General features: G+C 36.2%; 1 protein-coding gene across 1 annotated transcript in view; it reads right to left on the bottom strand.

Moving 5' to 3' along the window:
- The window catches only part of LOC109068421 (anion exchange protein 3-like), a 67,473-nt gene that overhangs the window by 44,998 nt on the left and 3,703 nt on the right, over positions 1-18,772 (bottom strand). Inside the window, exon 2 of the mRNA XM_042731802.1 lies at positions 8,018-8,171. Coding sequence (XP_042587736.1) covers positions 8,018-8,071 — 54 coding nt within the window. The 5' untranslated portion in view covers positions 8,072-8,171. The remainder of the gene's footprint in view (positions 1-8,017; positions 8,172-18,772) is intronic.

The raw sequence follows: 18,772 nt of genomic DNA, 5'->3' as shown, positions 1-18,772 counted from the left end.
GGTGTCGACGACCCGGAGTTATGCAAAAAGCGACGCAGAGAAACATCTGAGACAAGTTTTCCAAAGTCATGAAAAGAATGAAAGGAAAGAGTAAAGATATAAGGTAGCAAGTACCAAATACATGTGTTTCAAATAAATGTTACACCATACTACTGCTGCTGCTGCTTTGGTTGTTTTTCTTTCAATAAGCGAATTTAAAGGGTATACAATAAATGAAATGCCAAACGAACATACAATAATACATCTTTGTTTTTATCAAAAGTAAATCATGACACCACCTAATATATAAAAAGGTGTAAAAATTTATCCAGTTCAATGAACACTAATAAAATAAAGTTACAAACTGACTCCAATGTTTGTTTTTTTTCACATCATGCTAAAGTTTTACAGACTTTGAGACATTCACACTTCCCACTTTTTCACACTTTTTGCCCCAAAACGAAGAACAAAAACGAACTTCGTTTGAAGTATACCGGGGCCTTTATTCTGGTGCTGAAAGTGCAGCTTGAAAGTGCAGGTATGTCTGCTAAGACTGGCCTGAATATCAAGTGACTGTGGAGGCCCACCTGAGCTCTTTGTGTAAGTACAGAATACTCATTCATTCTCACAGTCACTATTAAGTACTGACCTTTTTCTAGGCAGCCAAGGACAGAGAGTCAATCCCTGCCTGACACCTACACCAAGGCTGCAAATTTAAGTAACAAAAAGATTTTAAAGAAAGAAGATTTTTTTTTTTTTAAATTATTTGTAATTTGTAAAATTGGCTGTAGTATAAATTATTTGAATTATTATTATACAAATACCACAACACATATGTTAATACCATAATTTCTTTCTGGAAATTGTGACTAAAAAAATCATTTTAACAAAATAAATAAATAGATTTTTGTGATAAAAAGTTCTAGACAACAAAAAATAAGACCATTCCCTTTTAATGAGGGAATAAAGAACAATCCCATGAAGCATTGTGAATGACATAATGGAATTGAAAATACAATACAAGCACTTTGAATTATTATTGTGTAAGAAGCATGCTATATAAATAAACTAGACTTGCCTTACAGCTCACTGACCTCAGCAGAGAGAACAGGTGAGCTGCTCTACACATGTGGCTCTTACACGAGACTGTTGACAGCAATGAAACTCACAGATGCTGCCAAGAAGTGATGAGAATGAGAATGATGTAAATGATGTATGATGTAAAGGAGATGTTTTGTTTATGCCTGTGATCATGAGTCATTGGCTTATAGACAACTCCATTAGCATCATTAAAGAGCTGCAAGCAGAGACACCTTCCTCTCCTTAAAAACACCAGATCACCCAGCTCACTGCTGGCATTTCACTAGCACACTACGGCGAGATTCACAGCATCTGCCCTTTCCCACAGTACCAGCCATGACTCACCGTCTCACATACTCACGATGCACGAGTCGTTTTTAAACGAATCCCAAGCCGTTTCATTTTGACATCAACATGAAACATTTGCATATTGCCCACCCACTTGTTGGTCTTTTTGCTTGGTCTGAATGAAAATGCAAATTCATTCTTTGCCACTAGGTGCTGCTTTTGGAGCATAAGAATAGTGGTTTCCCCGGTAACGCTGTACACAAAGCAGCACTGTGCTCACAAACTCTGCTTTATCCTGCATTACAGGCATGATAAAATGAAAATGAGACCAATCGGACCAATCACAGCAGATTAGCGTCACGCAGAGGAGGGGTTTGGAAAAATGAATCGTTGAGGGAATCGTTTGGGAGTCAATGAGCAAGTAAGGTAAAAATAAATGCATATTATAAGACAATGAAAGTGTTTTTTTGACCTTGCATGCATGTCAGTCTGTTGTTGGGGACTCCAAAAATCAAAATATGAACCTTTCATTACCCATAATAGAGGCACTTTAATTTTCCTACTTTACTGTTTGCATGCAGCAACATTTAGCACAACCAGTATAGTATGTTTTAATAAAACAGCCAGAAAGATTCACAAATTAGCAGTCATAATAATATTGTTAACAATAATAAAAATGTAACTATTTAACTAAAATTATAAAACTACAAACTATGAAAACTATTAAAAATATTTTTTGATTATTAAAATACAGCTGAAATAAAATATAAATGTATATAAATTGAAATAAAAATATAGACACAAATTGTAAACTTAAAATGTTAAGTTTAAAAAAGTAGATATTCTAAAATACATTTTTAAATAATGAAGTTGGATTTAATGAATTTAATGAAAAAATGGAAATTGTGGTAGTATAACTAGGTTCTAGACATCTGAAAACAAGATATTAAATTAGATACTAAAAGTACTAAAGTAAAAAAACAAAATAATTTAGAGCTAAATATAAATATGTAAAAATATCAAAATTATGACAAATTACTAACAAGGATGCGCTGTTTTCTTTCCAATCAAAGCTAAATACATGTAGAAACAGTGCATCCTTGTGGTGCGGCTGATACAGAAGAGCATACGCAGCATACGATGATATGGAGAGACACAGAGGAGACTGTTGACAAAGAAATTATTGAATAAAGTCGTTATTTTTGTTTTCTTCGCTAACAAAAAGTGTTCCCGTTGCTTCATATAACCCAGATTGCACGTCTGATGGCAGATGGAGTATTTTGACGATGACTTTCATACCTTTTATGGACCTTGACTGTTATTTAATTGGCAGTCTATGGGACAGTCACAGACCTCCAGGTTTTCATCCAAAATATCTTAAATTGTGTTCCGAAGATGAACAAAGCTTTTACGGGTTTGGAATGACATGGGGGTAAGTGATTAATGACAAAAATTTTATTTTGGGGTGGAGTATCCCTTTAAGATCAATTACTACTACAAGAATCATTAAGGAACCAGAATTGTTAAGTTGTTTCACAAAAAGCATTGACATCTTCTCAGGGATTCTCATCTCTAACTGACCAGGAGATGATTATCAAGAATTATATAAGATATTTTAATTATCAGGAATTGTATAAGAATCAAATCTTAGTTAATTTCCCAGTATGCATCAGTCTTTTCGAGCATACAAGTCTGTTTACAAGTCATCTAACTGTGCAACAAATTACATGCAGTGAATCATGATAGCATGGTCTGTTTCTGTACAGTAAAACACATGCTGTAACTTTTTTAAGCAGAAGATCAATGTTGCCCAGGTGAACAGGTGGCAACAGGATTGAGGGGGGAGGTTACCCCAGCTGCACACAGCAGTATGAGATCATCATCGCCATGACAACATGAGCTCAGACCACTGAGAATAGAGAGATCCTCGACCCCGTACAGTGCAAACACTGATGACACAGCGTCTAGCGGGGACCTCAGGGGACCGATTAGGACCAGACATCTATCTCATCTCTTATTTCGCTCATAAACACGCTAAGGCTTGGGAAAATGTTCATGTATGTACAGAAGGCATAAACTAATAACGTCATCATTGATCTGCTTTGACAAAGACTTTGATTTCCCATTGGTTAAGAGTTTTACATTGCACTTTTCACTGTAGTATCTTTCACTGCTGTATGACTCATTATGCTGCCACATTGTTCACAGCGCTGCTACTAAAAAAAATAAAAATATTTTGTTGTGTTTGCCTTCTGGATTGAATGCGATTAGATAGAAAAAATAAGCAAATAAAACGACAAAACTTAGCGAGTGTATTCTGATTCATAAACAAATGACCCTTATGAGTTGATTAGTTGAGTGAATCAATCAGATTAAATTACACACAATCTAAAAAATGACTAAATTAACCTGACTCACTTTTTGACAACTTGTAGCTGAAATATGATAGAAAACGAGCATGGTGCGTATGTTGTTAGGGCTAGCTCATGTGCGTGTGGAGACACTGTGCAGCAGTAATACTCTATTTATAAAATTTCCTGTCCTTTTTCAAGGGAGTTCAACAGTTTGGTAGAAGGAACTCGCTGGCTCTCACTCCTCCATTCACAGCAGAGCTTCACACATCCGTCTGTATAGGGCGAAGAAGCGTTTCTGAGTCACCCTTCTGGACCGCAATGCAGAGGTGTAAATTCAGCCTGACTGGTTTTAAACAGCTTTATTCCACATTGCATTTCCTGCATTTCTTGTGCATTTGGGAAGTATAGAGTCTGTGTTGAAAGTGAGAAAATGCATTGTTGTATAAATCTACCTCTGTCTAATGCATATGTAGCATATAGTACTTCGATGTCAACATGAAATGCAACCATTTTCACTTTCATACTCAGATTTAAAAATTGTAAAAAAAATAATAATAATAATAAAAAAATAAATAAATAAATATTGTAATATACAACAGTAACAAGCACTGAAAATATGATTAATTCTCATTTGATGTTGACTTTTAAGTATACGTTTTAACTATAAATAAAAAATCCTACAAAAAAGTGATTGATTATGATATATAATATATAAAATATATTTACAATTTTACAAAAAAGTATACACACACACACATTTTATATATATATAATGTGTGGGTGTGTGTATACTTTTTTGTAAAATTGTAATTATCTTAATATACTAATCGTATATAAATGATTAGTATATTAATATAAAAAAATTACTTATTTTATTTTGTAAAACTGTACTTATTAATACTAATATTACATATTATAACTGTTTTACTATATTATAGATCAAATACATGCCATCTGGTGAACTTAAGAGATTTCTTAAAAAAAAAAAAAAATATATATATATATATATATATATATATATATATATATATATATATATATATCATAATTATTCCAGACTTTAGACCAAAAGTGCATATGTTGGGTAACCAACGATTTTACGAATTTAAAAATTAAATAAAGATATAAAGAATATAACATAATATAAAGGAATATATGTTGGATGAATATTATTTCATATATTAAATATTAATATAAATAAATTATTTCGTTAGAAATAAATAAAATATTTCTCTACTTATTGTTTATTTATTATATTTATTTGTGTGTGAGTTTTTAGGCTTTGGTGCTAGGTTTTATTAGCTCAAAGAAAAAAAAATGATTAAAAAAAGAGAAGAAAAATATTTAAGTAATACTGGGGGACATTATAATATAAATGATGTGTAATGAAATATAAAATTAATTGAATGGAAAGACATAAGAAAAACACATTACTTTTGAATTTTCACACTGAAGTCATACAGAAAAAAATTAAGGCATATAACTTATTTCTACTTCTGAAAAATGGAATTGCCGTGGAACATTATTTCAAGAAAAAAAAAAATGTTCAGAAAAAGTTCAGAAACAACATTGGGCTGCAGTATGTCCTGCTGCCACTGAATTTTATGGGAAGTATAAATACTATTTGGTCAAATATTTCCGTGTGGGAAATCAGTGTGCAGTTCTAGGCTGGACTGAAACATCAGTGCATCAATCACTGAACACTTTCCTTTTACTCTGTTTGGCCAAATCCTCTCACTTACTGCTATTGATTTCTTCATTCCATGTTGATTTTTGCCAATTCAAAGAGGAGGCACTGCTTGTGGGAGTCTACATCAACACACGGAATGCTGATTATTGCTTTAGAAAACAATAAAGTCACAAATGTCCAGAATTAACATGTTGATTTTGTCTTGGTTGTAATACTATGACTCCTGCACACTATTTTATCACTAAACATTCAATTCTCTCTGCTGAAACATGATATGACGATCCCTACAGCACAGACACAACATCCCAAATGGCCATCCGCATGCAGGTCGACACCAGGCAATTAATCTGCTATCTGATGCCATGGTGAGCAGATTGCTGCCTGAAACGATCCAGCTACACTTACTCACAATATGTCAGCTGAGTTCATGAAAACAGGCCCTAAATGCTACATGTGTGGGTACTAACAAGGGTATGTTCCTTTATACCAACTTACTATGACGCATTTAAAAAATCATTAGGAATCTAAATATGCCTAATCTAATTGCAGTATGAAACTAAAAACATGAATACGTTCAAATATAGCAACATTTACTGAGAATTCTGAAACTTGGCCTGGTCTAGTAGAAGTGTTTTCACAATGTAGGTAAAAAAATGTAATTGAAACTTAAACTTAAATTCAGACTTTTGCCCTCAGAACTGAGTTTTTATGTTGCAGTTACAAATTATAAATAAAATTCTGTTTTTTTTTAAAGAATTGTGAGATGTAAACTCAAAATTATAAGGAAAAAAATCGGAATTGAGAGATGTAAACTCAAAATTACTAGGGGAAAAAAATAAGAATTGTAAGATTTAAACTCAGAATTCTGAGAAAAAAAAGTCAGAATTGTGAGATGTAAATACAGAATTCTGAGAATAAAATATTAAATGTGAGATTTGGTCAGTATAACGCTTCACAATTCAATTTTCAGACCATAATGTGCAATTGCAAAAACAAAAAAAAATTAAACCAAACATTCATTTTTTCATTTACTTCATAAATTAATAATTGCCACCTTCTCTCCTTTTTTCAGTTTTCTAAATTGTGACTTAAAGGGTTACTCCACCGCAAAATAAAATTTTTGTCATTATTCACTTACCCCCATGTCGTTCCAAACCCGTAAAAGCTACGTTCATCTTCAGAACACAATATTTAAGATAATTTTGGATGAAAACAGGGAGGCTTGAGACTGTCCCATATACTGCCAAATAAATTACACTGTCAAGGTCCAGGAAAGTATGAAAAGCATTGTCATAATAGTCCATCTGTTATCAATGATTCAACCATAACATTATGAAGCGACAAGAATACTTTTTGTACACGAAGAAAACAAAAATAACAACTTTATTCAACAATTCCTCTCCTCCGTGTCTCTCCAAATCAGCGTAGCAATGTTTGCTTTCAAACCAAAGCCTAAATACACGTAAAAAAACATACCCTTGTGGCACGGCTGATACAGAAGAGCGTACACCGCTTGCATACTAGTCAGATTTGTCAAAATGGCGCTACGCTGATTTGGAGAGACAGAGGAGAGGAATTGTTGAATAAAGTCATTATTTTTGTTTTCTTCGTGTACAAAAAGTATTCTCGTCGCTTCATAACGTTACGGTTAAATCAATGATGGCAGATTGACTTTTCTGATGATGCTTTTCATACTTTCCTGGACCTTAACACTGTTATTTATTTGGCAGTCTATGGGACAGTCACAAGCCTCCCTGTTTTCATCCAAAATATCTTAAATTGTGTTCCGAAGACGAACGAAGCTTTTATGGCTTTGGAACGACATGGGGGTAAGTGATTAATGACAAAATTTTCATTTTGGGATGGAGTATCCCTTTAAGAAATCATCATTTGAGAAAAAAAAAAATTCTCTGTCGCATATGCAATAGAGGCATCCACAAAAAGGGTCTTTCAGATCTACACACACTGCCTGAGATCCATGCATCCCAAGTATCAAACGAAACGGTGGTCAGACTGATGCTATTGTCCTGTGTACGGCCCATGTGCCCAGCCATCACATGTAACCCAACACCTGCGCCTCCTTGCTTGGCACTGCTCCACCAGACCCCAAACCTGCCATCGCTCAGCAACCTTTCCACTCCAAGTCTTTCTACCATATATTTCCCACCAAAATATTAAGCAACACAACTGTCTTTAACATTGATAACAATAAGAAATGTTTCTAGAGTAGCACATTAGATTGATTTCTGTCATCATGTGACACTGAAGTCTGGAATAATGATACTGAAAATTCAGCCTTACATTGCAGGAATAAATTACATTTTAAAATATATTGGAGAGAGAGTTTTCACTGTGTGTGGAACAAGTAGAACATGAAATCTAGCAACTTTTTTTTCTTTTTAAAGTCAGTGAGTAGTTCACTCACTTATTTTCACCTGTTTTTCTGCTGAGCATGCAACGCAAAAATAGACTCAGTGCTGAAACTCCACCTGCAGCTGTGCTTCTGCTACACAGCACCACAAAACCAACACAGCTGCAGATGTGAGGTTTGTGTAACAGGCATGAAGCAGTATGACTAAAAGTCACAGAGCCTCAAAACAGGAGGCAGGGTCTCGATATCTCTCACCTGATGCAGGTTGATCAACACATCTGTCTCGGGGGCATGGCCTCCTGTCGCCATGGGGACAGGGAAGGGCGCAGCTGCGGGAACACAGGGGGGTCCGGGATCACCCTTTCTCTTTCACGGCTGGATTTCCAGTCGGCCTGTGGGGTGGCATAACCTGCAAGAGCAAGACCATGTTAGGCCATAAGGTATCATATCACCGAGACTGCAAAACAAACACAGGAACAAGGGAACATGGGAAAGGATGTTGCAGAACATGGTTGGTTTTCAGGATACACAAGGAAGACATACACAAACCTGTTTCTAGGTCTTGTGTTACAACGCAGGGGCTCATAAATGACCACTGCTCTCATCGAGAGAGAGTTTTGAATTGAATCCATTAAACAAAAATGTTCACAGAGCTGCATTTTTATACAGTGCCCTCCAGAAGTATTGAACAGTAAAGACAAAATTGTTCTGTTTGCTGTGGAGTCAAGAAATCTGTAAATATGATTAAAAGATGAATATGAGACAAAACTACAGAATGTCACATTTTTCTATTGGGTGATTCAACACAAAGATGTTTTACCAGCTAAGAAGATCAGCACTTTTAGAGTCTCATCTCCCTGTCTGATGTGAGCATAAGTATTGGAACAGTTGGTCACAGGTCTTTCTAAGTGTTCAGCTGTGTCCTGTTGCATTAATTCTTCAGGTATTAAAAGCAAGGAATGTGTCTTATCGGTTATATCTATTGTTTCTGCATTCTAAGTCTTGCATTCGATGATGAAACACATAAACCAGGATGAAGATGAGGAAGCCGACTCTGAAAGAAAAGCAAGCAATTTGGACGCTAAAAGAAAAGAGGAAGTCAATTAGAACTATAGGGAGAACAAAGGGCATGGAGAAATCAAGAGTTTGGAAACTACCGGCAACATCAGCAACCAACGACGACCTGATTGGCTGAGAAAAACAACAGTAGTTTATGACAGATAAATCATGAAAGCTGTGAAAATGAACCCTAAAATACATGTCTGTAAAATCACCAACAACCTCCAGAAAGCTGGGGTGATGCTCTGACAGTCTACAGTCCTCAGGAGAATTTGACACAGAATCACAGAAGCTGCACCGCAAGATGCAAACCTCTGATCAGCACCAAAAATACAAAGGTGATTTTCTTCACAAATGTGAGCCAGTATAGTTTTGTTGATGGACCGATGAGACAAAGATTAACCTTTATCGAAGTGACTGGAAAGCAAAAGTGTGGAGAACAAAAGGGAACTGCAAATAATCCTAAGCATGCAACCTCATCTGTAAAGCTTGGTGGAGGTGATGTCATGGCATGAGCATGCATGGCTATCTCTAGAACAGGAGCTCTTCATTTTAATGATGACTTAATGTATGATGGCAGTAGCAGAATGAATTTGGAAGGGTACAAAATCATTTTGGCTACCAATATTCAAGAAAATGCCACCAAACTCATTAGAAAGCACTTCATATTGGATCAGGACAATGACCCAAAACACCCTGCCAGTTCAGTCAAGGACTTTATCAGGGCAAAGTAATGTAAAGTCTTAGATTCTCCAAATCAATCTCCAGATTAAAATCCGATTGAACATTAATTTCACCAGCTGAAGAGGAGACTACAGACAGAAACTCCCCAAAACAAGCAACAGTTGGAATTGGCTGCATTAAAGGCTGGGGAAAGCATTTCAAAGCATAAGACCAAGAGTCTGATGATGTCTATGGGTTGCAGACTCACTGCTCTGATTGCATGCAATGGATCTGCAACTAAATACTAGCTTTTAATCTTTTACATCTGCCTTAAATTCAACTGTTCCAATACTTATCCTCACATCAAATAGTTTATTTGGTAAAACATGTTTGTGTAAAACATCTTTTAATCATATTTGCAAATGTCTTTACTGTTCCAATATTTATGGAGGGCACTGTATATGTTTTAGTATAAATATATGAATGTAATTATTTTGCTGTTTATTACTATCCATTGTTACATTAGGGCACTATGTCATTTATGTAATTATGTAATTTATTCCTGTGATGCTAAGCTGAATCCCAGCTTTTCAGGTAACAATGTAAAAGTCTTTATTGCAATTTAATGTATCCTCGCTGCATAAAACTTTTAAAAGTATTAATTTCTTTAAAAAAAAATAAATCAATCTTGCTGACACCAGTTTTTTATGATATGTATTTAAAAAAAAAACAAAAAAAAAAACACTCAATTTATTATATATTAACCCCTGAAATCATGGGTAACCCAGGATATATATCCAGCCCTTATTATGACAGAAAACACACCCAGGCACACAGATTGGAGTTTGTTTCTTCATCAGAACAAATCTAGAGAAATTTAACATTACATCACTTGCTCACCAATGGATCCTCTGTGCAAACAGCTTTTGACTTCACAAGATGTTAACTGATGGACCGGAGTCATGTGGATTACTTGCGGATTACTGTGATGTTTTTTATGGACTCTCATTCTGACGGCACCCATTCACTGCTCAGGATCCATCTGTGAGTAGGATATAATGCTAAATGTCTCCAAATCTGTTCTGATGAAGAAACAAACAAATCTACATCTTGAATATATCCTGCGAGTGAGTAAATTTTTAGCTGTTTTTCATTTCTGGTTGAGCTATTCCTAAAATGAAAGCTTATGCTCACACTAAAACAACAGTTAAATAAAACAGTGTTCTCCTACCATCTTTTTTTTATCAAATTCATTGTTATAAAAAGCTCATGGATGCCATCAGTACCGAACCATACAACATTTGTTGGACTGCTGTGTGGTTGTGCAATTGTGACAGTGTGCGCTCTGCATCTGGAAGTCCAGTGTCTGCTGTATGATAAACAGCTCTTATGGGAAGCTGGCGCTGATGACTCATGTCTTGAGTTTGCGTCACCGCAGGCAGCCCTAGCATACGTCTCATTTATACCAAACCGCACCCAGCTGGATATCATTTCAGCATCATCCTGCTGGAATGCAGCTTCATGATGGACTGCTAAACGTCAGAGGCATCGCCGTGTGCCAGCATCTCTCATCAAAACACCTCATTTCTGGCCTGAAACGTCACACTTCTGCTGCCTTGGAAACATTATCAGTGAATCCACACGGAACTGTGATGCCAATCAGACCGAAATGAAAAGAACTGGTTAATCTTTTCATCACTGAGCTGGTACCATCTCCCATGGGAATAATTTACTGCTCAGACATTGCTCTTTGAGTTGTCACACGGCAATAAATAAATACATTTCATGTGCTTTCATGTTAAGCATAAACATTTACATTTATATTTAGTCATTTACTGGATTTGACAATAACAATTCTGTTAGAATTACGCTTAAAACGAGAAAAATATATAAGTCAAAATTCTATGTGGCATTTATGTTTCCATGAAGAAAGTTTAACAGCCATAGACCCTTTCCACTGCACAAAAGTTCTCTATAGTGGAAAAATGTTCTTTAGATTATTAAAATGTTCTTTTAAAATGTTCTAAAATGTTTTATTTAAATTATAATTAAATAAAATAATTAATAGTTACATTTAAAAACTCAGTCTTAAAAATAAAGGTTCTTTATTGGCATCAGTGGTTCCACAAAGAATTTTTACCATCCATGGAAACTTTTCATTCCTCAAAATGTTCTTTACAGTGGAAAAAGGTTATTTATATTATTCAAATGTTCTTCACACTAAGAAAGAAAAAATGGTTTTTTTAAGAACTGTTGAAATATGCTTTGGGGAACCAAAACTGGTTCTTCTAAAGCATCGTGGTGAAAACTCTGTTTTGGAACCTTTATTTTGAAAGGATCTTTAGGGAATCAAAAAATTGTTCTTCTATGGCATCACTTCTGGGAAAAGCCTTATCTTTATTTTTGAGAGTGTATGTATTTTCTAAAAGGCTAAGCTTATACATTTTTAATTCTCATTCCTCTTTAAAGGGTTTTCCTGGAAAATAACAGCAAATTTACTTTATCTCATATATACTCTATAAGTTTCTCCTAACTGGTAAAAATAAAAACAGAAACAAATGACACAATTGTTGACTTTTGAGAAATGGTTGAGCTCATAATGAGATCTCTGATCTTGGATTGCAGACTGTGATGATTTGGCAAAACTGACCACTATTTGGAAAAAGTCTCAGAGAGTGTCAATAATGCAGATGATATTTAAAAATATTTTGTAAGCTAAAATTCTGCACTGTTAGAGGTCTGCTTCATTAGAGTATACATAGGCAAAGAATAGCCTAGATAAAAAAAAAATAATAATAATAATAAAATATGGTTAAAGACAAAAGTTGCCTACAATAAGTATTAATATCCAATGCTTGTCTTTTTTGATATTGTATTTAAAAGAATAAAACCCCTGGGCTTATATGTTACAATGTTTTTTGGTTTATGCTCAGTGGGAAAAAAAATAAATAAAATGCAGGACCACATTAATGGGCCGTAATTTAAGCTGGACTGTGTGAGAACACATTAGCTGTAAACAGGGAGCAAATGTACCTACTCAAAGTAAAATTCGGCAGGAGTGGGAGTGTGTGGAATGAAACTCACAGTAGTGGGATGGAAAAATCAGTTCACACAGAACTCTGCACTGCAACAAAAAAATGTCTGAGAGGTGGCTCAGAGCTGCACAAATATGATGTTGTAGGCCTAAACCTTCCGTTGTTTTAATATTTTAAATAAAATTATTTTAATAGCTTATTAAAGTCATTTTGTGGTGTTGGACCCTCTAGTACAGGGACAGGCAACACCGGTCCTGGAGTATCGCTGTCCTGCAAAGTTTAGCTCCAACCCTAATCAACCCTAACCCTAATTTTTTTTTTTAGGTTGGAGCTCAACTCTGCAGGACATCGGCACACCTGGACTGACGCTGTCTATCCCTGCCCTACTACTCCTGGTCCCATGACTGAGAACTAGAGATGTGAGATTTCTGAGATTTTTTTTAGGAGAAAAATCTTGAGAAGCACGAGACCTCAACAAGAATCTTCATTTGCTCTCCACTTAAGCTATGAGTCTTTGAGAAACAACTGAGATACTAAAAAGATCTTTATGATGCTTGTGATTTTATACACCAGGATTGTCATAGTTCAGTCATGACAACTCTCAGGATAGATTGTACAATCTTTATTAATGTAAATAGAATGTGCATATAGGTTTGGTTTTGGTGGACTAGATCTGTTACGCTGCTGCTGCTGCTGCTGCAGAGCAAATAGACTTGCTTCTGCTAAATGCTTTAGATAACAGAATTAAAAGGAAACATGCTGCTTCTTCTAGAGAGAGGAAGATCCCAGTAGCAGATCTAGACAGGTGGTGCTGGGGAGGCGGTGGGCTAAGATGAGGACACATATAGTGCACAGACATAGCATTCGTTGAATATGACCTATTTTATATAGGTAAACAGTAATGACAAAGTTAATCTGATTGGCTGAGAACGTTGAATTGAATGAACCAATTAGAACACAAGTAAAGTTTCATGGCTGAACTATACACTTAACTAAAGCTAAAATTAAAACTATTACAAAATATTTTTGTTACTTTAAATAAATTAGATTGTTTACAGAAATAAAATAAAATGTTTAAAAAATATATTTCAAAAAAACTAAATAAATCTATCTATCTATCTATCTATCTATCTATCTATCTATCTATCTATCAAACTATAATAAAAACTATAATAGTATCTCAACTGTACTAAAATAACACTGGCATACACTGCAAAAATGATTTTCTTACTTAGTATATTTGTCTAGTTTTCCCGTACAAATATCTAAACATTTGCAAATGAAAATACATGTCACGTGTATGTTCCCGTTCTCCTTATTTGGTTTTTCCTGTTCCTGTCCTTGTCATGTGAATTCTTCTCTGGTTGTGTTTGATTAATGAGTTTGTATTGTTCCCAGGTGTGTCCCATTAGTATCTGACCTCTTTAGTTCTAGCCATTCTGTTCTCCCTTGTCTGGAATTGTTTGTCTACAGTGCTACGTGTGTTTTCCTGTCTCCTTTGGATTTATTAAAGACTTTGAATTGGACATTGCCTCTCCTCGTTTCGTGTTCCTAACAGTAGCACCCCGTGACAGAATTCCAGAACTTAAAACGAAAGTAAGAGGCACCTTTTCTCCCTGTTTGTTTTCAGTTTTTCAAAGTAGTGTTTTGTTTTTCCTGTTCATTTCTCCCTGCTATAATGGTGGAATGAGTGCTGATTGTTTTCACGAGGGCTTTCGTGCCGCTCGTCATCGCCAGCTCCCTCGAGGGGGAAACCCTTGTGACACTGTTCTCAATTGGGATAACCTACCATCATCCCGCGGAGCTCCCAGACACAACCAACCTTGACTGGAAGGAGGCAGTCATCCGGTGTCTGGAGAGTCTCCATTCCCGTTCCCAAGTCAAGCACCTTCCAGAGTTTGCTCCAGTGTCGGCTGAGGGCCCCAGAGTTTGCTCCAGTGTTGGCCCAGACCATGCATTTTCTCCCCCGATCCAGAAGAGGAAACTAGGAGTGAGGACAAGGGTGTCGTCCCAGGCCTCAGAGTTCATTCCAGTGTTGGCCCAGCCCCAGAGCAAAGCCCAGGAAGGGCTCCCGACCCCCAGTTAAGCCCAGGGAGGGCTCCAGCCCCAGAGCTCGCTCCACTGTAGGCTCCTCCAGAGCACCCGCCAGAGCCAGCTCTTCCAGAGCGCCCATCAAGATACCTAGTTTACCCCAATATTTTTTTTTTTTGGGGGGGGTCCTGGACGCTGAGCCGGCTAAGGCCATGAAGTATCCGCCATGGCCTCACAAGTCTCCAGATCCTCCCGAACTGCATGCTCCGCCATGGATCCCTGAACTGTCTGCTCTGCAATGGCTTCCTGATCCGCCCGCCCCCACTCCCCGATGGTTACAGCACGGGAAGTGCCGTGCGGGAGGGGGGCGATCTGTCACATGTATGTTCCCGTTCTCCTTATTTGTTTTTTTTCCTGTCCTCGTTATGTGAATTCTTTTCTGGTTGTGTTTGATTAATTAGTTTGTATTGTTCCCAGGTGTGTCCCATTAGTATCTGACCTCTTTAGTTCTAGCCATTCTGTTCTCCCTTGTCTACAGTGCTACGTGTGTTTTCCTGTCTCCTTTGGATTTATTAAAGACTTTGAATTGGACATTGCCTCTCCTCATTCCTCGCTCTGTGCTCCTCACAGTAGCACCCCGTGACAACATTTCATCGAAGAAAAATGCCACAAGATGAGAAATGTTGTATCCTGAAAAATTTATTAAAATTATGTACTTTGCTTAAACAGAGAAAAATATGTCAGCGGGGTCAGATAAATAATCTTGATCTCCCATTAAAATAAGATTACATTTCTGACCCCATTCACGGATATTCTTCTTGTTACATTTTTCCAGAAACAAGATTTATTATCTTATGTCATTTTTCAACTGAAGTAAATGCATCTTCATTTAGGAAAGTTTAAATATTTCCACTGAAAAGTAAAGGTTTTTTTTTTTTGGTGGTGTAAATACATCAAGATCCAGTTGATTGATGGGAATCGTTCAAATTAATGTTTCAAAACAACTTATTTCTTGTTTATATGATGCCTTATTTAATCTTGTTTGGCTACAACTCTAAATGAGGAGCATAACAATGCTTCAGGGTCTTGAACCCTCTCTCTCTGCGCCATCAACATACACACAGCAGGAAATGGCCTATCTGACATATTTATAGAACCGCAGTAGACTATTACATCAAATGGTTCACTTGCCATCTGCAAATAACCCAAGTGGAAAACTGCTATTAATAAAGAAAAGCACGCTCAGGGCATCATGGGAAAAATTAAAAGTCCCACACGTTCGCCAGAAAAGGTGATTCAAGCTCACCTAGGAAAGCAGCAGGTTCCCCTCATGCTTGTAAACACTTCTAGAATTTCTGATCCAGAATAATCCCAGGCATCTTCCTGACCTGAGGGTAACTTCCCTTTCTGTCCCACTGTCACTCTGAGTCCAGCAAGCTCAATCACATTAACTAACGCTCAAGCTCATGTGAAGATGAAACTAACAGACACAAGCATCATTTTGATAAGTGACCCTGTCTGCTTCCTGTGTGTCTGACCAGCACTCATCATGCACTTCCTCTTCACTGAGCCATCAAAGGACCACAAATGATTTATGAGCTGTACTGGCAAACAGAGTTGCCTTTGTAAACAGAGATCAGCAAAAGAAATAGTCACTTGATGTCCCCTGCAGCTAGGACTGTTTATTATATGAGTGCATAATGATAAGAAGTAGAAGAAAATAATAAACAATATCGTATAATTGTAACAAACTAAAACACAATACAATGACGTACAAAATTAAAAATTAAGCACCTGTAAAAAATTTTAACTGAAAATTCCTTCATATTAATACATTATATTGGGCCTGCTTTTATAGATTTTTATAGTGTGGATAAAATAAAATTTAAAAAAAGTTCTGAACGGATGACGACGATGAAGTTTGTCTTGTTGTCAAAAGTTTGTTAATTATAATTTAATATTAAATAAATAGCACTATATGAAAATAAATGTCTAACAATGAAGATAAATCTCTCATGGTATTTATGTATTATTATTATTACTTTTTGCCATATGGTACAGTTGAGTAAAATTGTATAAAAAAGCAGTTGACAAAAGTTACTTGTTTTATATATATATATATATATATATATATATATATATATATATATATATATACTCAATTTTAAATCAAACTCCATCATAAATCAAAACTCACTGTCAGTCAAACCAGCTCTACACTGTAAAAACATTTTTTCTAGGTTGTAAATAGAGCACGAAAATGCTATTTCAGTCTTTTTGCTTCAAAATGTAATGTTTAATTCAATGTGTTACTTGCCATTTCTTTGTAATTATTTGTGTTAAAATTGTTTCAAATTAAATTACTTTTTCATGCTTCAGTCATCATTTCCTTTTAAACACCCTATTAAGATATAACCCAAAGACACTCAGTCTAAGACGACATGAACATCTCTGGCATCCAGCCGAAGTAAAGGCTCAAGCAGGACTGAAATCAGTTTGCACTAGTGTTCAAATCTGGATTTTCATCTTAAAGGGCCCATCAAAGTTGACACATGCACCCATTAATGGATTCACCAATATCCACATGCTACTTCTACACCAGAGGACGTGTGGGTCACATTAAGGTCTTCGCAAATGAGTGTACATCATGGCCAGATGTTTGTTTCTGACGGAGCTCTAGGTGAATTATTAACACTAATAGCCTCTTATCGTGAACAATTAAGCACGCAAAGCACAGAAGATTTAGCTAATGGCCCCTGGGGCCTTGGACTCTAGAAACGAACAGCTCCCAGCTTAGTAACCACGAATGCCTCCACCTTTAGGTGCCCTTAAGAGCCAGTCTGAATTTGGACACTGAGCAGTCGGCTTACATGCTGAGCAGGGGCTTAGTTACAGCTGCACACATTCAGCTCAATGTAGAAAAGTGTGGAGAGTTCAGACGCACTCAATGCAAAGGCGATTCTGCTTGTTAGCTTGTCTTCCAGCTGTCTCCGGGTCCTGGATTTTACTACAGCGTGGTTCCACAGAGAGCTTTGGCTGTCTAAATAGAGCTCATCCAAAGGCTAATCACAGGCATGCCTGATCCCCCAGCCTCAACATGCTCTAAATAAAGAAATCCCCAATGCACACGGCTCATAGACTCTTTGGAGCCCTACCTTGACTATTTTGGAAGTTAAAAACCAGCAGATAACTATCCACCAAATCTTCTTGCTCATTGGTCTTCTGATTAAACTCAATTAAACTTCTCGTGGAAGGAAATTACAACATGCAACACATACAGTATGCGATGCTAAACCCAGCACATTGTGAGAGGCTCAATCAGTTAAAGAGGCCGTTTTATTGAAGTGTCTTGTTGTCAGCCTGTCTGAGCCTCTGCTATTGTGCTAACAGGTGTGATCACAGCACAGCACCCTCACATCACAGACTCCTGTGGCCCATCTCCGCCTTTCAGCCATCACATTAACAACACATCTTCACTGAACCCAGCCGAGATGGAGGCATCTTTAAAACGTGATCTGCCAGGACTCTGAAAGGGAATCGTGAGGAATTTAAGGATTCTTGTTTTGAATAAGATTCCATTTCATGATTATGCTTCCATAACGGCTCTTTCAGCACTTTTGAACAGTGTTATTTTAGTGTTGGGATACTATTATAGTTTTTATTAATATTTGTAATATTTTTATGAATATAAAACAATAAAAAAAACAGCATTTATTCAAAATAAAAAATCTTGTGTTACAATATACATTACCGTTCAAAAGATAAAAAAAAAATAGAAGAAGAATTATGAATAAAAAAAAAAAAAAAATAAAAAAAGTCAGAAGTGTGAGATGCAAACTCGGAATTGCAAGGGGGAAAAAATTGGAATTTTGAGATATATATACAGAAAAGCAAAAGGTGTTTGAACAATATGATATGTAATGGCAGAATTCATTTTTGGGTGAACTATTCCTTTAAGTCTCATGCCTGCAGTCTTGGCCTTTGCTAAATAACAATACAAACAATTATTGTAGTGCAATATAATACAATAGTACAATTTTAAGTACTGTCAGTACAACTGATCCACCATTAACAGCACAACATACACAAATACTCATGTTCAGCTGTGTATCTTAACCTTTTTTTTTTAAATATTGACTTTTTTTTATTTTGGATGCTGGATGCGAAGCAAAATTTCAGATGCAGTGTTATTTTAGTATTATTTATATACCACCTTATTATT

The sequence above is a fragment of the Cyprinus carpio genome, chromosome B9, assembly GCF_018340385.1.
Source record: "Cyprinus carpio isolate SPL01 chromosome B9, ASM1834038v1, whole genome shotgun sequence".
Classification (NCBI taxonomy): Eukaryota; Metazoa; Chordata; class Actinopteri; order Cypriniformes; family Cyprinidae; genus Cyprinus; species Cyprinus carpio.
This window is presented reverse-complemented; position numbering and strand designations above follow the sequence as displayed.